Source organism: Rousettus aegyptiacus, unplaced genomic scaffold, assembly GCF_014176215.1.
Source record: "Rousettus aegyptiacus isolate mRouAeg1 unplaced genomic scaffold, mRouAeg1.p scaffold_m13_p_12, whole genome shotgun sequence".
Classification (NCBI taxonomy): domain Eukaryota; kingdom Metazoa; phylum Chordata; class Mammalia; order Chiroptera; family Pteropodidae; genus Rousettus; species Rousettus aegyptiacus.
In genome coordinates, this window is record NW_023416287.1 from 50,349,360 (window position 1) to 50,372,295 (window position 22,936).

A 22,936-nucleotide genomic window follows, 5' to 3' on the forward strand; every position below is an offset into this window, starting at 1 on the left:
TTGTAGTTCAGAACAATTCACTTTCATTTGACAAAATCTTTTAAGCACTACCTATGTACTTGTTATTATACAGGTGGGCATCAAGATCTTTTTGGATCTGATTTTGTCATCCAACTCATGGATGTTTCTCCCTCGTCATGTCACTGGGCTTTTGGTATTATCATAGAAGTGATGGATTAGAAATGTGACCTGGAAGGAGGTGGGGAGACCGAGGACTAGAGAAATACCTTAGAAATCCCTCTCCTCAACCACCCCTTTTTTTGGGAGATAGGATTCACCTCTTTTACAGATGAAAAATCAATAAGTGTTCACTGTACAGTTCCCATAGCAACTAACTCATCCCACATGTCAGTTCACATTAACAGTTTCTTATTTCCCAGCTACTCTTTGAGGTAACTTATCTTTGATTCTCTAGGATCTTGAAAACCAGGGAGCTCATAATCCATCATATGTTAGGGGGAGTTTTTAATGTTGGAGTTGGCAGTCGAAAATCAAAAAATCTGCTTCAATTCTGTTTCATTATCTAATATTCATTCCTTATCAGCCTTATGTTATATCATTAAAACAAGAACTGTTTAACACATTTTCTTTTTAAAAGAGATATCAGTTTTTTGGCCTAAGTGGATCCCAGTTAAACTCTATTTTCATCAGGTGAAATAGGAATACAATTTTATTTATTTTATTTTTTAATTTTAATTTTTAAAATTACAGTTGACATTCAATATCACATTAGTTTTAGGTATACAGCACAGTGGTTAGACTTTTATCACTTACAAAGCGATCCCCCTGATAAGTCTAGGACCCACCTGGCACCATATATAGTTATTATCGACTATATTCCCTAGGCTATGCTTTACATCTCTGTTATTATTTTGTAACTACCAATTTATACTTCTTCATCCCTTCACCTTTTTCACTGAGTCTCCCAGTCCCCCTCTTATCTGGTAACCATCAGGTTGTTCTCTGTACCTATGAGGTTATCTCTGTTTTATTTGTTCATTTACTTTGTTATTTAGGTTCTACATATAAGTGAAATCACATGATGTTTGTCTTTGTCTGCATTATTTCAGTTAGCCATGTACCCTCTAGGTCCATTCATGTTGTTGCAAATGGTAAGATTTTGTACCTTTTTTATGGCAGAGTAATATTCCATTACATGTGTGTGCATGTGTGTATATATGAGAGAGAGAGAGAGAGAGAGAGAGAGAGAATGTATTTATAACTTCTTCTTTATCCAATCATCTATTGATGGGCACTTAGGTCGCCTCTATATCTTGGTTATTGTTAATAATGCTGCAATGAACATAGAGGTGCATATAGCTTTTCGAAATAGTGTTTTGGATTTCTTTGGATAAATACTCAGAAGTAGAATTGCTGGATCATGAAGTATTCTATTTTTAATTTTTTGAGGAATCTCCATACTGCTTTCCATAGTACCAATTTACTGTCCCAACAGTACACAAAAGTTCCCTTTTCTCCACATCCTCGCCAACACTTGTTGCTCATTGATTTATTGATGATAGCTATTCTGACAGGCATGAAGTGGTATCTCATTGTGGTTTTAATTTGCATTCCTTTGATGACATTGAGCATCTTTTCACATGTCTATTGGTCATCTGCATGTCCTCTTTGGAGAAATGCCTGTTCAGGTCTTCTGCCCACTTTTTATTTGGATTGGTTAATTTATCTGGTGTTAAGTTGTATAAGTTCTTTGTGAATTTTGGATATTGATCCCTTATCAGATATATCATTGGCAAGCACAAAATTAAATGAAAAATAGTGGAATAGTTTTTAATTTAAAAAACTTAAAAATAGTCTTTCAAATATATAAAAAGTTTTCTTTCTACATCATCTCTTTCTGCCCAGGATAAAAGTCTGAGTCAGTTTGTAAGTTTGCTCACTGTCTTTCTGTCCCTGCCATTAGACACAGAATTCAGAACCCAGGGCCAGATATATATTAATCTGCTTTTGTGTTGGCATCGGATGTCAAGAATTACTTGCTCTTTTAGCTTTTTTTTTTTTTTTTTAATATCAAGATCATAGGTCCAAATGATGACATAAAATTCAACTGGAAATGATGTGGGTATTACAGGACTCTATTGGTGATGCCGCAAAACCCTGAGTTTTCTTCCCTCACTGTTTCCTAAATCCTTTATCCATTCATTTCTGTTCTTTTTCCTCCCCACGTGTGACAGGCCGGGATACCCTATGCTAACTATACTAATGAGGACAGCACACATCTCTACATGTGATCATTAAACCTTGACTATGTGTAAAATCAGTGTGTTTCAAATAATTTTTTAGGTCACTATGTATATCGGATTCATATTGTAAGGATCTGAAATGTGGCTGTCCTATGTATATTTTTCACAAGAGGAATATATTAGTAATTTCCAGATTATATTGGATAAATGCAGTTTTATAATGAACGAAGGCCAAAGAACTGGCAATGTTTCCATGATTTAACAAAGCAAAATCCTCTCCCTTCAGAATTAAAAATAATAATAATAAATGAAAAAAATATGAAATGCAGTAATTCTTAACTGTTACCAGATAAGGATGATTTCTAACCATTTCCCATTGTTTCTCTCTCCTTTTGAAATCTGGCACCCCAGGACTGCAGTGATCACACCACTGGTGACCATTGTGATGTGTGTGCCCCCGGGTACTATGGGAAGGTGACTGGCTCAGCCAGTGACTGCTTTCTGTGCACCTGTCCTCACAGCCGCCCTGCCAGGTGAGCCTGCACAGGTGTGCTGGCATGCCTGTGCCACTGAAGCTGGGGCTGATTCAGTTTTCAACCTCATTTTCCAGGGTCTGTATGTGGTCTATTTTAATTAATATTCTCCATGTGTTGAGAAAGTCTCATTTTAAGAAAAAAAATGTCCAATTTCACAAGCATTTGAAGAGAATCTTTTCGAAAGCAAAGTATCTGTGTCGATATTGGGGTTTCAGAATGGAAATAATTAAAGGACTTTCAGGTTTTGATTTTTGAAGACTAATTTTTGCCTCTAATCTATGTATCCAGTGTACTTAGAGATTAATTGTATTAATTTTATGAATAATGATACAAAAATTTAGTTTCTGTTTAATGTAAGGGAATGGGGTTGGAGTTTGTGCATGCTGGTGACCGAAGTGCAGGAATGCTACATAATGATGAAATTGGGGCTAGGCTTTACCTTGTATTCATGATGCTTGTGTAGAATTATCTGAACACAAGAAAAAAAAAAAGAACCAAACAAACAGATTTTAAGTGGAAGTTGGAATATATGTGGGTCTTCTTTGATTTAAATTAAAATTGTATTTCATAAATAACATTTGTTATTGCTTAAAACATTTGACAAGGCATTGAACACATATAGATCAAATATCAACTCTTGGTACACTAAAATGAAGTTTTCTTTTTAATTTTATTTGACTCTTCTATCTTTTAATGTTTCCAAGTAAGTGATGCTTGACGTTTGAGAGGGACAGGGTAGATTTTCCTTGTAAACTATCAAACATTCTAAAATTTATTGTTACCATTATTTAATTTTTTTTGTATTTAAATCTGTATGTAGATTTTGACTCATCAATTCTACCTTCGTAATCTAAGCTATAGAAATACTCATATATGTGTATAAAGATGGATCTATTTTAGCATTGCTTGTACTCATGAGAAATTAGGGAGCTATTGGATATCTACCTACGGGGGATTATCATACACATTGTGGTACATACCTAGTATGAAATATTATACAAAACCTGAGAAAAGAATAAGGTATATCTGTATGTACAGAATTGGAGAAATGGCCAATTTGATTACATAATCAAATATATAATGTGATGCCACTTTGGAAAAAATTTATATTCATATGTATATATCCATATCCTTAGCTCTATGGCTGTATGTGCTCAGAGAAATGTTTAGAGAATATTTCACCATTCTACTTTGTATATTTCTGTACTGTTCAAATATTTCATTTTTTTTCTTGCCAAAAAAAGGTTCTAACCATCCTCTGAACCCACGTTCATAAGTTCAAAGTTACATTAATAGGAAGACACTGTGAAGGTGTGAACATTCTATGTGTGCTATGTATCTGTGGTCCCTGAAAACGTGCTTTATTTTCTACATTTTTTGTGTTTCCACTGATGTTCACCTCTTTAGTATTTAAGTAGGAAAAAAAGAAGTGACGTGAGGCTGATGAAACAATTCTGTAACTCATTCTGGAAACTTCTCTCATTGGCTAAGAAAACCAGACTATCCCAGTGGTTTTTTTTTTTTTTTTTTTTTTTTTTTTTCCTCCAATGGTTTGCAGTACCCAGCTGAGCCTCTAGATGGTGCATGGTACATTAGTAATTTAAAAACGTGGAAGCAGAGGTTGTTGAAAAGAAAGAAGCCAAAAGCTGAAGTCCATTAGTCGAGTGGATTTTAGATTTTGAGTGGCTTTATCATTTTGCTTCTAATGGCCCTTCACATGACTCCCTGCTTTTAGGTCTATTTATTTTCAAATTTCACTTTCACTCTTCGCTTTTCTTCCCTTCACCTTTTCCTGCTTGCCTTTCTTTATAGTCCATTATATTCACTGGCCATCTGTCCAGCTCTCTTCTCCCTGCTGGTTTTCCTGCTTGCTCATAGTCATGTACATACAGCTCTCTCTAATCACCTTTTCATCTAATAAGTCAGGTAATCCTTCACTTAAATCTCAGAACAAGACCCATTCATCAGGGGAGCTGTCTTGTTTGGTGACTAATTAGTAACTAGAAGGTGTCTAATGAATGTCTTCTGGATACAAGAAGTGCACACATTTGTATTGATAACATGTTTATTTTCCTTCTTTTTGCCCAATAACTCTAAAAACCTCATCCAACTGTCCAGTGTAATCACTTAACTTTTATAACAATATCGTGTTATGAGTAATGAACGAGTACCACAGAAAGAGTTGAAGTTGTATATCTGCAAATTAAAAAAAATTTTTTTTCCTCCAGTTTTAGTCCCACGTGTGTCTTGGAAAGTGATCACGATTTCCGCTGCGATGCCTGTGTTCTGGGCTATGAAGGGCAATATTGCGAGAGGTATGTTGTGGAGTTATCACACGGAAACCACTAGGCACATCTGCTTCTTTGCATTTCGTTTGGCAGAAATGATTATTGTCCTGGGGGCAAAAGCTGGTTCATATATTAACTTACTGGTGTTGATACTACTGTCTCTACCGGCATATTTTCCTTTCTGTAGGTGCTCCTCAGGCTATCACGGGAACCCTCGAGTGCCAGGTGGCACTTGCCAGAGGTGTGACTGCAGTCCACGAGGCTCTGTTCATGGTGACTGTGACCGCGGGTCTGGACAGTGTGTCTGCAGACCAGGGGCCGCAGGGCTCCGATGCGAGGAATGTGAACCCAGGCACATTCTGGTGGAAAGCAATTGTATTTGTGGGTATTTTCCTTCTCTAAATATTTGAAGATAGTTTCTCCTTACAAATGTTCTCTTGTTACGGTGCCCTATGGCATTAGCAGGATAGACAAAGTTCTATTTTATTTTAAGCATAGATTGCCTTTGTATCTGCCAAACTGAATATTTCATAGTGTGTTTGGAGTTAAGGCTTCAGCTTTTGGCTGTTGTGGATTTTTTTTCCCCCAGTTCTGATTTATTTTAATAGCAACTACATGAAATAATCATCTTGGGATGTCTTCTCAGTGGTTTATGGGAGAGGTTAGGGAGGAAGTAATGTCAGGATCATGGCATTCGAGAGCCGTTTTGCTTTAGTTTATGTGTTTGTTATAAGCAAATACATGCCCATTATTTTCCTCGGTCTCCTTCATTTGTACTTGGCCGAAGGTGAAAGCGTGTCTGCAAACTATCTGAGGAAATGACAGATGAGGCTCTGCAAGCAAACTCATTTGGAATTCACTGCCATTGGTCCAGAGACGATCAAATGTACTACAAAGGTTGGAGCTGTGTAACATAACGTGCGGCAGACCTGGAATTCGCTCTGAGATCCGTTATTCCTTTCTGTGTCCCCCAGAGAAGTCAGTTATCTGACATGCTCAACGTCATCATCTAAGAACAGGAACTTAGTACTTCCTACTTACCTCCCACTGAGATCGGACAGTTCCTGGAAGCCTTGTAGTACACGCTGTCATATTATGATTTTATGTTATTTTTACAAAATGGCTTAATGCACGCCCATGGGAAAATGTGCAGACTGTTTTGCATTACTTTTAACTTTCTTTTTCTTTAGCTTGTGATGGTGAATGTGTAGGTGTACTGCTGAATGACTTAGACAATATCGGCAATACCATTCTTTCTGTGAACCTCACGGGCATTGTCCCCGTCCCATATGGAATTTTGTCGAACCTGGAAAATACAACTAAGTACCTCCAGGTAGGTACTGGGAATATAAAAATGGATAGAAACTGTCGTCAAGAGATATAGTAGAATGTAAGGGTCATTCTGTCTGTCTTCCCGCCTCTTCTTGTTCCCAGCGCCCACCACTGGTAGGTGTTCAGCAGTCCCTTGAACATAACCAGGGAACACAGCATCCAACACTAACTTGTTTTACTGTGGAACAGCTCTAATTGTTTAAGAGTTGTTCATTAGATGTCTTTTTATAAATTCTGTCCCCACGACCCTTCTTCTGTCTTTTGGAATAGGCAAAGTTCAGTCGCTCTTCTTTATAACAAACCTTTGTATATTTGAAAATATAATAAACACAGGAAAGGAATCTGGGTGGTATATCTTCTTTAATGTTGGAATATGATAAAAATCAACTACTTTCTATAAATGTATTATTCTCAATTAGAGTTTCAGGGCACAAAATTTCTCCAACATGAAAGATTATATAGAAATCTTTGGGGATAAATCACAGTTTTATGTTTAGTCAATTCATATCTTGGTCTAAAAAAAAGGTGGGAAGTTAAGAAATTGACTTATTGGACAGCATTCTACTCTAGCATTTTTAATGCTAATTAGAAAAAATGTGATTATTAATTTTGCTTAAAACCTATACATTATAATTTCAGATAGTTAATTCGTTGTGTTGTGGAGTAAAAAAAACCAAATAGTCATTCTTAAACACCGTTTTTAGATAAAAACTTTTCTTAGATGAAACATTTCAGTAGGCCAGCCGGTGTGCCTGTATGCCTATGTATGTGTATGAGTGTGTGTGTGTGTGTGTGTGTGTGTGTTGGAATCCAGCTGCTTCAGCAGTCCTTTTATGTTTTTATGTTTACAGTGGTCTTTTCTCTATAGACATAATGTCAGTAAAGAAAGGTTAGGGAACTCTAAGAGATATTTTTATATTATTTTTCCTCAAATGGAAAAGTGTTTTTGAAAGATGAGAACAAATTTTCAAAAATAATTTCTCAAAAAAAAAAAAAACAACAGGAAAGAACAAAATTACTTTTCCACTCACTATAAACACAATCAATAAATTTATTTCCTGTCAGTTTGGGCCAGGGGTATAACTCTATTTTAAATTTAGTGAGATAAATATTTGATTTAAATTTTTAAAAGTATTTTTAAATGATTTGCTCTCATTTAAACCACTTGTAAATTTCTTTAAGTATTTTTTACATTCATGTAAAGTATGTAGCAGATTAAGAATGTGAACTCTTAATTTTTCATTGTTTTCATTATTTACCTACACATAGACCTTTGACAAGCCATTTAACTCCCCCCCCCCCACAAACCCTATGTAATAATAGAGCCACTTCATAGGGATACTATAAGGTTTAAATACAATCATAAAAGTAAAAATCTAAAAGTTTTAGCATAAATTAAGCAATTAATTGTTAGTAATTACTTGATACGTTTGTATTTCAGCCTAGTAAGCTTTTTAAAGTTTTTTAAGGTGTGAGCAATTATGGTTAAGATTTATGTAACTCAGATATTGAAATGAAGCCAGACTTACCCAAGAATTGCAGCGGTGTCAGATTCTGCACAACACAGCAGCCTTTCAATTCATGTTTATATAGGAAATGTAATACAAAAGATGGCAGTATGAAAACATGTTGCTTTAACCAAAACTTAAGTAAATGTGATCTATTTTTAATGTAATTTCGAGGAAAGAAGAAGTGAATGTGATCTATTTTTTAATGTAATTTCAAGGAAAGAAATTCTTTCTGTGAACAAGGTAGGTAATAACAAATGATTCTTAGTTATGATTTTGAGGCATTGTAATTCGTTTTATTCATTTTTTAAAAGGAATCTTTATTAAAAGAAAATACACAAAAGGAACTGGCAAAAAGTCAGCTTGAAGATGTTGCGGATCAAATAGACGATCTACAAAGGGAGGTAAATTCTTCACGTGCAGAGCCCTGTCCCACCCAGCACTTGCGAGCAGTTGCCCCATAGCAGTGTCTCAAAGGTTCTGATTAGGTCAGGGCTGCCCCCTCCTCTCAGGAGCTGTACTCCAGGTAACTTGTAATCAAGTTGGTCTCAACCTGGCCAGTTTCTATGCTTTCATGGGAAAAGGCTCCTGACTTCATTTCTGTCGTCACCTCTGCTGAGGGAAGAGTTGGGCAGTCACCTTGCCATTCGACCATCATTTTCTCCTGTGAACCAAGAGGGTGGGGTAGGAGGAAAAGATCCCTGTGGTTTCTTCCTTCTCCTAAATGCACTGCATAACTGAGCATATGATGAGCATGGGTGCTCAGAGGCATGCCACCAAACGCCGGGACCGTGTGCTGCAACACACTGGGCAGGGCCAGCACGACCCAGAACTCAATGTGTGGTGTCTGTGCAACATTCAGGCTGCTCGCTTCTGATTTGCAGACTTTGAATGGCAAGTGAGCTCATTTTGATGCCAGCAGGTAATTATTCTGTTTATCCCATGGCCAATGAATGGTTTTTAGTGACCCATCCCCCCAAAAAATCTCCCCATTCACAGATGGTGAGGGAGGCCTATTGTCAAATTTATAATTTTCACTTATGAATGTCATATGTGTGTGTAATATATATATGTACATATATATCCATGTGTATGCTTAGATATGTATATGACAGTGTATCTCTATATATGTATCTACTCTCTGTCTCTCAACATCCACACACACACACACAATTATGTACCCTAAAAAAAGTATTAGCTTGCCTCCTGTTCATTTAGAATTATGATGATTTGGGAAGAGTTTAAGGGTTTTTGTAGGCTTTAAGTACCTCAGCAAGCTGACATTTGATAGGCAGTGATAAGCTGATTGAAATAAATTCTCTCTATCCATTAGAGAAGATTCTCTTTGGATTTTGACTAGACAACACTTTTAGACCCAGGTTGAGCTACTTTACTTTCCTGGAAATTGCAAACAACCTTTCCTTTTACAAATTATAACATTCTTAATGAAAGCTACAGCTGAAGGCAGCTACTCTCAGCCCCTGGGCTGCCAGCTTTACAGACATCATTGAATTTCATCTTCATAAAGTCCCATAAGTCTGAAGTGAGGTGTGATTCTTACCCCATGTTACTGATGAGGCTGGAAGATGTTATGTACTAGGTCTCCAGCTTGGCACGATTGGGCCTAAGACCAACTTTGCCTGATTCCATGCTCTTAACTCCTTGACTAAGTTCTCATGGCCAGTACAAATTAGTAAGATTTTTCTTTCTGTATTCTGTATACTTGGGACCTAAAGAGAATATAAGGCTTCACATTTGAGACATTGGGGGATTCTTTGGTTTGACAGTCAATTAGGCTGCTTTGAAAAATATGCCATATTTTCTCACACAGTAAATTATTTCTTTAAGCACTTAGTCAATTTCTGATCCTGACATATTAACCTTTGCTTATATGATAGTGGATATCTTCACTGTATATTCTGGAATATGTTTTGTTATCTAAAGGAGACAACTGGGACACTGAAGCTTCCATATTATTCAAAGTCAAACTCACCTGAAACTATTATTTTCTATCAGCTCACTAGAGTGTTAACAAGTAGCCAGCATGTGACCAGGGCAACTGAAAGAATCCTCAGCAAGAGTCAAGACCTCATGACATTTACTGAGAAGCTGAAGATAAGCATTCAAGGTAGTGTGGTCAGTGTCTAGTTTGGGAGTCTGTGCTTATTTGGAAGGAAGAGTTTCATTAGCTCTATTAAATGTACAGATAGATGTGTGTGATTCACACTGGACTGCTAGAGCCATAGTTTTTCATTGAGAGTTTCATCTTTTTAAAAATGCATGTTTCCTCTTTTACTATATGTGTTATGCCTTATCTTATACTTGGGTCCTAAATGTCAAGTAGATGTGGTGCCCCCCCCCCATCTGTTGTGAATTTGTCAAATTAACACTTATTAAGAGGAACGCAGGGTGCTGGATGATGAGCCAAGGTCCAATAACAGACTGCAAGAGAAAACGAAATATAGAAGTCTATTACTCTCGGGTCTAGGAGGAAGTACCCAGCATGCCTCAAGGGTCCACACAGAGAAGTCGAGGCAGTGTGCAGGCTAAGAGAGAGAGAGAGAGAGACAGGACCTGGGGTACTTGCCTTTATTGCGGTCTGGGGGTGAAGTGCTGCAGGGTTCCTGAGTTATGACCAGATTGGACAATCCAGACCAAAAAATCAGAGTTTTGGTAAGCTCCATGGGGGGTCTTATCGAAGGGACACACAAGCAGAAGGCGGGGAGAACTTATCATAAGGGCTGTCATGACAGGAACTTACGTTTGCTTCTGACTCTGCTGGCTGCTGTCTAGGGCATGTGCGAGTGTCAGTTTAAGTTCACTGCAGGGCTGTTGGCCAAACAAAATGGATGCCAAGGCATCAATGTCACGGAGAAGCTGAGCTAACCTCTCGACGTCATCACTTGGCCCACAGTAGGAGCTGACAAGATTTGGGGTTTCAATGTGATCCCAAAGTGTATCCACAATATTAAATTTCATCATTATTCAATTGGGATGCCCCATCTGATCTGGCTATTTTCAGTTTTCTAGCTACCAGAAACATCTTCTTGCTTTTCTTTTTGGATTACAGTGTAAGAGCATAAAGGATACAGAATCCGAATCAGACTTTATAGGATATTATTAAAACAAATTATATGTTTAATAAAAAGGGTGGTATCAAATATTATTGGTTCATTTATACAGTAAATATTTATTGAGCAGCTTCTATGTGCAAATGTGTATGCCAAGTGCAGGAAATGCCGAGGGAAATGTACATGATGGCTGCAGCCCCTATCCTTATGGAGTTTATGGGTATTGGGGAAGACCAACACTAGATAAACCAGTAATCCCAAGTGTTTTGATCAGGAATATCCAGAGTGCATTGGGATATAAAGGCTGACCTGGTCTAGCCTGGAGTTTCAACCAGTTTAGGGGAACGCAGCAGATCTCACTGAAGAAGGTTCTAAGTTTTCCCATTTTAGTACTATCCACTTTTGAGAGACTTATTAAATGATTGATGTGCTTTCTCCATAGAAATTATTGAAAAGGCAACAACTCTAAATCAGACCTTGGATGAAGATTTCCACCTACCCAGTTCTACTCTTCAGAATATGCAAAAGAACATTACATCTTTGCTGGAAGCCATACAGGAAAGGAATTTCATGCAATTGCACGAAAATGCCACCCTTGAACTCAGGTAAGTCCCTAGAAATGATTACATCATTCATGGCACAGCCAATTAGACATAGGAACTTCAGTGCTGAGAGGGAAGGAAGGGAAAGAAGGAAAGCCCTCATTGGGGGCAGGATGTCTTAAGAAAAGACGGGGGGCCTATTGCCAAGAGACAGGTGCCAGCTCCTCCAAACAGAGAAAAGAGTAATCAATGTCAATGTCTCTTTGTGCCATTATGCCATAAGTTTTGTTTTTCTCTGTCTCTGGAACAACATTTCCACCTAGCACAGACAAAAGAACCTCATGATACTGTATTTATAAAAGATTAAGTATAATGCAATTAATGTTCCTGGAAGAAAATAGTCAATGTCTAATACATATGCTGCAAACTCTAAGACAGATTGACATCATGCCAGAATAATTTAGCTTAGTTATGCAAACCTTCATTAAAAAGCACAAAGTGAAGCAACAGATTGAACAAAGAATTGTCAGACGTGGTCACGAGAAACTTGTAATTTATATTCAGGCTTTTTTCTTAGTGTTTTCACACAATTATCACTGGATGTGCTACAGCACAAGTCATCTTTCTTTTAGGTTATAATCAATATCTTAAGTACTGAATTAAATAGTTACACAATGTACCATCAACACTTCATTCTCTATAGTGTGATATTTAAACTATTTTAATCTGTTTTGCTATTTTAAATAATGTTGTAAGGACATCTTGGACAAAAATCTTTATCTATATTCCACATTATTACCTTATTAGGGTAGCTCTTAAAATTTAAAATCATTTAGCCAAGGAATTTGCAATTTGAAGCTTCCTGAGTTGCATTTTCCAATTATTTTCTAAAGGACAACCGTCTCTGGCCCACTGTAGTTACCTTTTATTACACGCTATGAAACTAGGTATGGATATGTAAAAAATTCCTTCTGCTATCATTTCAATGATTGGAGCTTTGTCGTTCATTTACTTATTACATGAACTATCTATATTTTTCAGGGCTGCTGAAGATTTATTGTCTCAAATTCAGAAAAATTACCAGAAGCCACAGGAAGAGTTGAAGAAAATGAAAGAAGCAGCAAGCAGCCTCCTTTCCAAACACAACAGCGAACTGCAGGCAGCAGAAGACCTCATGAGGGAGGCAGAGTCAAAGACCAAGGAAAGCAACCGCCTGCTGCTCATTGTCAATGCCAACCTGCGAGAGTTCACTGTGAGTCTTTATAGCTCTCTCCTCAGTTAAAGCTGGCCACCAAATCTCCGATGTAAATAATACTATTTTTAGCTTCTTGAAAAATGAAACCCAGGACTAACCTCAGCTCATAGCATCAGGCACCAATGTTCAGAAGCTGACTTGCTTTATGAGGTGCCCTTAAAGATAATTCTTGCTACAGGGTAAAAAGCTGCGTGTTCAAGAAAAACAAAACTTGACCTCAACACTAATCGCCAAAGGAAGAGGATTGCTAGATACTGCCACTGCACGTGCAAAGACTACGCAAAATGCTCTAGCAGTAAGTTACAGCTCAGCACAGCCACATACAATTTCCAAAAAACCTTCATACACCTCATATATCTGTGCATTCAGACACTGTTAAATAGATGCACATATATTCACTGTATTGATTTCTCTATACAGCAGTTAGAGCGTCACCGGGATGAGCTACTTTTATGGAGTGCCAAGATCAGGCACCACGTGGATGATCTGGTCATGCAGATGTCCAAAAGAAGAGCACTTGACCTTGTCTACAGAGCTGAGGATCATGCGGCAGAGCTCCTGAGACTAGCAGGTGCTTTGGACAGGTGAGACCACATTTTGCAGGGATTCCAGAGGTTGTGATCCATTGATCAGAGAGAACAAGGATGGCTATTTGGATCACAATGTTGAGTCACTCTTCTTTTGTCTTAAAATAAGGATCCTCTTTTATTTACATTTTAAGGAGAATTTCCTCCTACGTCTGATAACATAGTTGACCGTTGGCATGAAGGTATGATAGAGTAATACAAACTGAACGGGATGGACATTAAAGCTGATATTATACTAAATATCAAGCCATCAAGGCCTCATCGAGCCTCTACAAAGTGCTCAGGGCTTTGTCAGGTTGCATGTGGATAGAACGAGGATATTGACTTCTTTGCATATCTGTCTTTTTGGAGCCTGTGCTTCGACCACCTTTATACATGGATGGGATTGTGGTTGCCACATTGGACCTATAGAAGCATTGGACTCTTTCCCAACTCCGGAAAGAGATAACCCCCGATTATCTTCTATTGCCTAAAGGTCTATCATGGTATTAAAAGAATTTTAACTTATATTTTTGGAAATGTGTTTAATGTGTTCAGCTTGTTAAGTGTCTTTAAATGAGAAGCACAACTTTAGGCTATTGATTCCCAAACTTATCTGCACATTGGAATAACCTGGAGAATTTTAAAAATACTGATGCCTTTGTCCCCTAGTTTCCCCCACCCCCCACTCAAAATTTGTGACTTAATTGGTCTGAGTTGTGGCCTGGGCCTTGTAATTTTTCTTTTCTAAGATCCCAGGGGATCTAATGTGCAGCAAGTGAGTATACCAGGGTTTTAGGTCTTGTCAGTGATTTACACACTATTATGAGTTAATTGGTAAATTTATTTATTTCAAGTTGCTATAAATTATGGATGGAAAAAGTTGGGACACCCTGGGAATATGCGTTTTTGTGTGTTGGGTGTGTTTTGTGGAAGGGGAAAAATAAATATCTTTGCAATTTGAGGAATGCTTCCATAAAAGATTAGATCACACAATGACAGCAATTAAAAATGGTATAAGATAGAATATTGCATAAATTATGCACTGCATTGAGCACTACTACTTACGTATGCTATAGGAATCAGTAATAGAAAACGAAATTAGATACTTGGGTGTCCCTCTTTTCATCATCTTTTATCATCTTCCGAAAGAGAAAACAATATTCTGACTACACACACAGCTCAAGCAAAATCTTTATTACTTAGTATGTGTGGTAAAAGCAATTTGGTGTGATACACAAAGTTAAATAACATTATCTTTTTTTTTTTTTTTTATAAATCGCTGAATTTTGTCAGTCAAGTTGCAACAAGTAGTAACTGCTGATGTCTGGTTTGGGCATCACCCAACTCAATAACCTTAGGAAGAAAATGAAGTGAGTTACACAGCAGGCAAAGATGTGTCAATTGTCAGATTTTATTTTCAAGATAGAGTGGCTGGATGAAATTGCATTATTACGAGTTGGCAAGTTCATAAGAGATTTGCCCACCTGTAAGAATGAAGTTCAAATGATTGAAATATTATCTGATCCTCCTCCAAAACCTCTAGTGAATTTCATCAAATTGTTGTGTATCATTTGAGGAATAAAATTCAGCATCCTCATACATGCTTAGGAAAGCTTTTAAAAAATTAGCAAGTGCCCTGCAGGGAAGTTTACAACCAACGCAAACACTAAATGGCACCCCAGACACATGCAGGGGGTTTGGACAGAGTTCAAAGGATGCTGAGGGCAGCTGGTAGAAACCAATGAATGGTTAAAAAGATGGAAAACAGCCATCATATCTTCTTTGGGTATTAATTAAACAGCAGTTCTTAGTGTCATTGTGACAACGTGGCTACTGCTTGTGAAGGTTCCTTTGGGAGTCTGAGGGGAATCCATATGTTGTTATTCCTTGATGATAGTGTTCTAAGGGGAAAGAAACTAAGAGGCTTTTAATAATAGTGGGAAAGTTTAATTTAGTTTATCATAACACCTCTAAATATGCTGATTTCATAGTGGCCTTGAAAATGTTAGACATGTGTCCCTGAATGCAACCAGTGCAACCCACATCCATTCCAACATTCAGAGCCTGATTGAAAAATCGGATAAATTGGCAAAAGATGCTCTCAGGACTGTGACTGAGGTCGATATGGTAAGAAATGCCCCTGCACTTTGGTGGGTACCTTCCTTTTCTAGGCACCGTGGGATAGTTCATTAAGGTGTTTGAGCAAAGACTCGAGGCTTAAATATATGCTTGTCGGCATGCTTTTCTGGTGGGAACTGTTTATGGCTTCTGTCATCATGTCATGCATATTTTAATTTCTTAAGGTCAAATACTTTATAGAGACTAGGGACTAGGAATGTAAAGATAAGGAAAATCTCATCATTTCTTATGACAAAAATTATATTGTATTAGCTTCAGACTTCAGGTGTACAGTATATAGTACTTAGACATTTCTATAACTTACAAAGTGATCTTCCCAACCAGTCTAGTACCTGCCTGGCACCATACATATTTATTACAACATTATTGACTATATTCCCTATGCCGCACTTTGCATCCCCATGACTCTTGTAATTGCCAATTCTGAGGCATCTTTTCTTACCTGTGGTGAAGATCTTCACTTAATGTTTGGTTTTTGTCTTTATGTATTTAAAAATGGGTGTGTTCTTTCTCCTCGGCCATAATTTAGGACATATATGAAGCATAAATTAGGCTAATTTAAACTCTCCCTACCTGTTCTCTAGTTGACTTCCTTGTTTGGAACTGGACCGGAGGCTGTTTATTCTGATAGATTGCTTTCCCCATCTCCAGCAGGATTCCACCTTGCCCTCCAGTCACCATGTTTAAATTGTTCTGTTTTCCAGTCCTCAGATTCCCTCGGGTCTGATGGGAAAGCAGCTGTCCAACGCAGTTCCAAACTTCTAAAAGAAGGCAACAGCCTGAGCAGAAAGCATCAAGGTCAGTTCCTAGCTTGGATTCTGTTAATAAGGACACATCTCTGAGCTTATTGTCAGAACATCCTCCTTTCCAGGGCCCATTTAAAGCTTAACATTTCTCTCACGATAATGTTCCAATTTGCTATCATATAAACATCACATAATTTTAAATCTTATTTTAGTGACACCTTTTTTTTTAGTGTATTGTCACCTCTAATCTTCCATAGACTCAAAAACCTCCCTTGATGACCAAACCCTCCACTCTGCTTTAGCTTCTGTGCTTTCACTGTTCTTCATAGTGTTTGTCAGGTTATCTTTGATTTTGTGTGCTCCTCTTTTTGCCTCTCATTGTCTTATAGTTTCTTGAAGAGTTCTATTATGTTCGATACTTCTTTTGCCTTTTCCACAGAACTAATATAATGTTAGGCTCATGGTAGGTTCTCATTAAATAGTTATTGAATTGACTCATAAATGACTTATCAATTTTTTTAAAAAAAATACCCATGTAATTTAGTTTTTTCCTAAGAGTTTCAGTAAGCAATTATTTGGCATACTTAAGAGCCATCCAATAACATAATGGCATGTCTATAACAAAATGGCAGCAGGAATCTGTTGTATATAAAAAACACAAGTTTTATAACATATAGTGTATTTTTCACCTTAATATAGTCTATTTTCTAATATATCAAAACTATGAAGTCTTTTCCTATAAGAGAAAATAGTGGGCCATAAACAGCTCACCCCACTTTCAGACTGCTTCCATGTCCAGTACTAGATCTTTCCACAGCTCTCCGAGCCAAAAACATGGATATATGCATAGCTTTTTATTTCTCCATGAGGGATACAGTTTAGAATTTGTTGTCATCTCACTCATAAATTATTAATTCTCAATCATAAATTATTAAATATAAACTCTAGCATCAATATCGAGATATGATTTCAGTTTATATAACTAAAGGTATTTCATAGGTCATGAAATAGTGAACTTTGGTAATTAAAACTTTAGGCAGAACCATCATGTTCATCAAAGATTTGATCAATAATTTGTTTTTTAATCATGTGTTCAGAATCCAAATGTGATTGTGCATTATGAACAGAAATTTTAAAGGTGAAAGCTTTGATCCAACAGCTTTGATCAGACTTGAAGGAGGTTGAGTTGAGCAGCTGTTGGGTGGTCAGATGGGAGCAGGAAGCAGAGAAGCCCTGGCTGGGGAAGCAGGTGGGAGGAGACTGGGAGGAAGATTCCCCAGCAGGAGCCTATGTTTGTGGTTTTACAATCCAGAGGAGAAAGGTGGTTATAATTTAGATGTGGATAGGAAGTTAGTGAGTCTGGTTAAGACTAAGTGATTTACTACAGCCATGCCACCCTGAACATGCCTGATCTCGTCTGATCTCGGAAGCTAAGCAGAGTTGGCTTGGTTAGTACTTAGATGGGAGACCACCTAGGAATACCAGGTGTTATAGGTGCTTCTTAAAATAAATAAATAAGGCTGCGTGATTTAAACACAATTCTTCACCTTAAGCTCTAATTAAATTGGGCATGCAATTTAAGAAGAAATATTGATGAGAAGGGCAACAAGCAAAGTAGGAAAAAAAGATCAAGCTAGCTAAAAACATGCAATTTCCATAATCAGCAGTTCTAAGTCTTCCTGGAAAGACTTTCAATATTAGGCTTTCTCTGTAGAAAGCTGTCAATCTGTAGATGGATCAGAATGATAAAGAAAACTGTTGCCATAGCAACTTTTTTGTGGGCTAGCCTAAAAAGGAACACTTTTTCCCCTTTAAACAGGTTTCACATTGGAACTGAAAGAATTGAAAAGTACAATACACACCTTTCAAGAGAATGCTGATAAAATTACTAGGCAGACCAATGAATCACTCTTGATGCTTAGAGCAATTCCTGAAGGTAAGTGGAAAGGGGTTCTTGATTTAATTAATGTCTTCTCATTGCAAAGCCATTATAAGTGACCAACCATGAGGAGGTTCTGCCTCAGATCTGATTAAGAGTCCTCGCTGGAAATGAGACTAGGATTGATAGGGTTTTTACTTGCGAAGGAATGTGATTTGGAAGTGAAGGTCACTGTTTGTTTAATAGATTCAGAACACCTGCATTTAAATACTAGAATTATACTCTGAAAAACAAAAGCCATAGAGATTTTATGTTACCATATTAATTGCTTACTTTTAAAATGGTCTTGTCACATCCCTTAATGAAAGAAGGGTCATTCGAAGAAGTTAGCAAGTAAAGAAGCTGGAATGTTCCTGCTTTAAGGGAAAATTTTAGATTCATTATAAATGTAGGAAATTTAAAAATTCTCACTTGGTAATCTTCCTTCATGAGGCAATAAAGCATTTAAATGCAGATTGCTTTAATTTTGATGTTTTGGCAATGCGGTATTTGTTAAACTCTTAAATAGGATAATTTTTAAAAGTATAATACAAATGAATCATGCTCTTGTGCATTGTTTACATTCCCTTGACCTTTTCTTTTATCCTTAATAAGAATTTTTTTAGAAGTCTTACAAGATGGTCAAACATCTTCAAACTTCTGTCTGCTGGTTCACCTTGTAAGCACGAAAATTACTTTGGAGAACTGGGTTTGGGGTACTTTGGACTTCTTACCTTAAATCAATGCAACATTTTCTGATCTGTGTGTTTATGTTTCTCTCTCTTTTTTTGAGGATACATGGTATATGTTGATTAAACACTTAAAAATAATTTTCTGTTTGATGGTACAACTACTTTAGTAAAGTTTGGTAGTTTCTTAAGAAAACTAAACATGCAACTAGCATACTGTCTAGCATTGCACTCCTGAGTATTTCTCCAAAAGAAATGAAGACTTATGTTTACATAAAAAAACCCATACATGAATGTTTAGAATAGTTTTATTTATAATAGCCTCAAACTGGAAACAACTAAGATATCCTTCAGTGATTGAATGGTTAAACAAATTGTGGTATGTTCACACAATGAAATACTACTACTCGGTAATAAAGAGAACCACTTACAGAGTAACCTGAGTGAATCTCCAGAGAATTATGTTGAGTGGAGAAAGCCAATTCAAAAATGTTACACACTATATGAGTCCATTCACGTAGCAGTCTTGAAATGCCCAAATTTTAAGTTGTGGTAAAACATTTGTGACAAATAATAATTTGAAAATGTAAAAAATATGAAGTGTGTAAAAATACACAATACTCTTTATTATAAATAAATGTAATTCCATATATTCAATTAATTTTGTCAGAATGCTTTGTTTTTTTTCTAATTTGGAATCTGTAGTTAATATTCAGCCATGACTTGACAACTGGAGTTGTGTCTGAATCTGCTAATACCTTTCTCAATAAATTATCATGAAATCTAAATAATAATAATAACTTTCTGTTTGGAAATAATTTCAAACTTGCAGAAAAGTTGCAAAAAGAATAAAAAGAATGCCCATATATCTTTATCCAGCTTCTTCTAGTGTTCATTTTTTAATAATTGTAGTTAACACTTTAAAAATGAATACTAGTGCCTTTTTTTAAAAAAACCATTACCCTGATTTTCTAGAATAATTGAATTCCAACTTATCTTTAGTGACCATTTAATCTTTGCTCTGGTGTTATTTTTAGAAACCAGTTGACGCTGTGGAAAAATAACACTTCCTCTAGCCTAAGACAGGTCCATCCTACCACACATTTAAATTATCAAACCTTATCCAGAGATGAAATGATTCGAAGGTGTTTAATGTATACAAGAAGGGAGTGCTAGAAAAAGGACCAAATAAAGAAGTTTGGCTTCTTAACATATACGATCCTGAGCACATTAGCAGTTGCTTTTGTCATCTCACTGTGTATTGAAATCATTTTTCAATACAGAGGATTGTGACCAAAATTATTTTATTTGGCCCTAAAAAGGGAGCAGTATTATCATTAAAAACAATAAGCCCCATTTTATATTCAACAACAAATAAGAAATGCTGTAAAGTGTTTCTCTGTAAAATTACGATTGTTGTGTGCTTATGGTTTTCTCTGTCTATAATCACTGGAGTGCACGCATATATATACATTTTTCAGGTGCCAGAGACAAAGGAACCAAAATCAAAGAGCTGGCCATAACTGCCAATCAGAGCGCTGCAAGCACTCTAAAGAATGTTGTGGGACTGAGTCAAAAGCTGTTGAACACATCAATGGAACTGTCCAGGGTCAATGCCACATTACGAGAAACAAACAAACTTCTACAGGACTCCTCAACAATCAGTATGTCTTGGTCTCCCTTCCCGTTAAGAAAGTCTGCATCAAGTGATTAATTTTGAGCTTGCTAAGTGCACAGTGAGTGGTGCCTTGTTCACGAGTAGCATTCCTTAAAAAAAAAAAAAAAAAAAATGCCCTGACATCTGGATTTGCATTTATAAAGAAAAGGGCCTTTGGTAATGTGTGTTGCTGGTGCATTTTTCATATGTGTATGAAAAATTTCAAGGATTTGATTATTAGGCTATTCTATTTTATTCAGTGTATTATTTATGACCAGTTAATTTCTCTTGTGCCCTTGTCTCCCACCCCAACAACTTTCTTGCCACCATGTATTTGTTAGCTATATTAGCTGGAAGAAAAGTTAAAGATGTGGAAACACAAGCCAACCTTTTATTTGATCGGTTGAAGCCTTTGAAGATATTAGAAGAGAACCTAAGCAGAAACCTGTCAGAAATTAAACTGCTGATCAACCAGGCCCGGAAACAAGCAGCTTCTGTAAGTGTGAGGCCCTGCAGCTCTCAGTAACATCCAGCCTTCCTCCCTACTGAGGCTCTCAGAGAATTCCTGTAGAAATGACTTTCTGGTCATACCGGGTCCACTAGAAACCTCTACTGACCAGCTTTCAATAATCCCAGATTCTTCACAGCCTTGTCTTAGGTATACTTAAAGCCTTAAGTATATTTAACTAGTCTCATTTTCTTTCATTTCTGTTTTCATTCAACATGTTGCAAATGTTGATAGCAAAGAGATCTCTATGTCTTTGTGACATTTGTAATTATAGTCTAGATTTATAAATTCATAACTATTAGCTAATGGTTTAGAACACCTTGTCTAAGCATTAACATCACTCTTAGTTTCACTGGTGGCATATAGTGTTATTGCCATCATTTTACCAAGGTAGTTTTAATAATCCAGTGCTCTTCAGAATGTTTGCAGAGTATGGGTCTCGTGGTCTTGGAGTCTGACAAGAGTTTGTATATGTACAAATGCTCCACAAATCCAGGTCACTAAATGCATAAAACACTTGACACTCAGAAAAGCACAAACTTGAGAAAATATTTTCTAGCCATTCATAGTATATGGCATTGGCTGTGTTCTAAAGGAGAGGTATTTCAGGGAAATAAAAAGACTTTTGAGAGGATATGCAATAATCATACTGCTAGAGACTTCTAGAGAATAAATGTGACTTCTGGTCTAATGTTTATCCCCCTAAAGCTTTCTAGCCAAGATAAAAGAGTTCTGAGCTCTTTGATCGGCCTGCCTGCCAACCATCACTTGGAAAAGTGCTGTAGGTTTACATGAGATCTGGCTTCCATCTATTTTAGTTACAGTTACCAAATAAATGTAAGTCCAATGGATGGTTCTAAATGCTCTGGTTAATAATGCAAACTTATTATCTTGAAGGTAACTGTAAGGTATATGTATAAATAATTACTTCGAAAAATAGGCAATAAGTGCAATAATTCTTTATACGTATTTGATGAAAGAATAAATAGATTACTCCTTCATTTATTCAAGAAATAATCATCAGATATCCTCTCTGTATCAGCTAAGGATTCTAGAGTGATTTGGATAAGCTGCTGCTTGTCTTTAAGGAATTCAATCTCACATGAAGTAGACAGTTTCCTACATAATACACTCTTTTAAAACCCCAAGATTGACCTTTTCATGTTTAAATGTTTTACCAAATAAAATAATTTTTATCATGATTTGATTTATCACTTTATGAAGCGGAAAGCATTTTGTATTATCAAGAGAGGAAACCTACCCAACAATGAAAGTCCGTCATGGAATAGTATTTTGAACTCCTGGAGCACTTCCAGAGTATGTCACTAAATGATTGGGACAATTTTCTTTTCCTTCTACAGATTAAAGTTGCTGTGTCTGCTGACAGAGATTGTATCCGGGCCTACCAGCCTCGGATTTCTTCTACTAACTATAACACCTTAACACTGGACGTTAAGACAAGTGAACCTGATAACCTTCTCTTTTACCTTGGGAGCAGCACCAGCGTGAGTATGGACTGGTAAAAAGAAACGAGTCTCTTATGAACATGTATATTTTTCTGAAATGACACTTTTTGCATGAAAAAAATAGGGCCTTGGTGAAATCACTAATTCTTTTAAGGGAACTAACTTTTTACTAGGCTGGTAGCATTATATTAAAAATAAGCAAATTACAAAGTTGAATACCTGTGAGAAAGAAAGTGACAATTAGGAAGTAAAGGTGCCTCCCTTTGCTATCTTAATTACAAGCTGTGGCTTCAACACACTTTCTGTAATGCCTTCTATGACCTCTGAGGCCACTGAGCTTAGTTTGGGGTCTATAAAATAAATCTTGTGGTCATTACCAGGAGTGGAAGCTGCACCCTAAGCCATATCACGGTTGTCAGACTTCAGCCAGGTTTTTCCACCTAAATTACAGTGGTTCTCAGAGGGCCCATCCTCAGTGGAAAGCCTGTGGCCGTGCCAGCAAGAATGG

General features: G+C 36.8%; 1 protein-coding gene and 1 pseudogene across 6 annotated transcripts in view; both read left to right on the forward strand.

The window, feature by feature from the left end:
* Positions 1 to 22,936, forward strand: part of LAMA1 (laminin subunit alpha 1) — a 143,504-nt gene that overhangs the window by 91,769 nt on the left and 28,799 nt on the right. For all 6 annotated transcript variants that reach the window (XM_036229865.1, XM_036229864.1, XM_036229861.1 and 3 more), the window contains exons 30-45: positions 2,616 to 2,737; positions 4,969 to 5,055; positions 5,216 to 5,409; positions 6,219 to 6,361; positions 8,183 to 8,272; positions 9,885 to 9,996; positions 11,382 to 11,544; positions 12,523 to 12,733; positions 12,915 to 13,031; positions 13,157 to 13,320; positions 15,297 to 15,432; positions 16,149 to 16,242; positions 18,010 to 18,126; positions 20,279 to 20,461; positions 20,796 to 20,950; positions 22,324 to 22,467. In XM_036229865.1, the coding sequence (XP_036085758.1) occupies positions 2,616 to 2,737; positions 4,969 to 5,055; positions 5,216 to 5,409; positions 6,219 to 6,361; positions 8,183 to 8,272; positions 9,885 to 9,996; positions 11,382 to 11,544; positions 12,523 to 12,733; positions 12,915 to 13,031; positions 13,157 to 13,320; positions 15,297 to 15,432; positions 16,149 to 16,242; positions 18,010 to 18,126; positions 20,279 to 20,461; positions 20,796 to 20,950; positions 22,324 to 22,467 (2,232 nt within the window). The remainder of the gene's footprint in view (positions 1 to 2,615; positions 2,738 to 4,968; positions 5,056 to 5,215; positions 5,410 to 6,218; positions 6,362 to 8,182; positions 8,273 to 9,884; positions 9,997 to 11,381; positions 11,545 to 12,522; positions 12,734 to 12,914; positions 13,032 to 13,156; positions 13,321 to 15,296; positions 15,433 to 16,148; positions 16,243 to 18,009; positions 18,127 to 20,278; positions 20,462 to 20,795; positions 20,951 to 22,323; positions 22,468 to 22,936) is intronic.
* LOC118610546 lies at positions 17,570 to 17,687 on the forward strand (annotated as a pseudogene).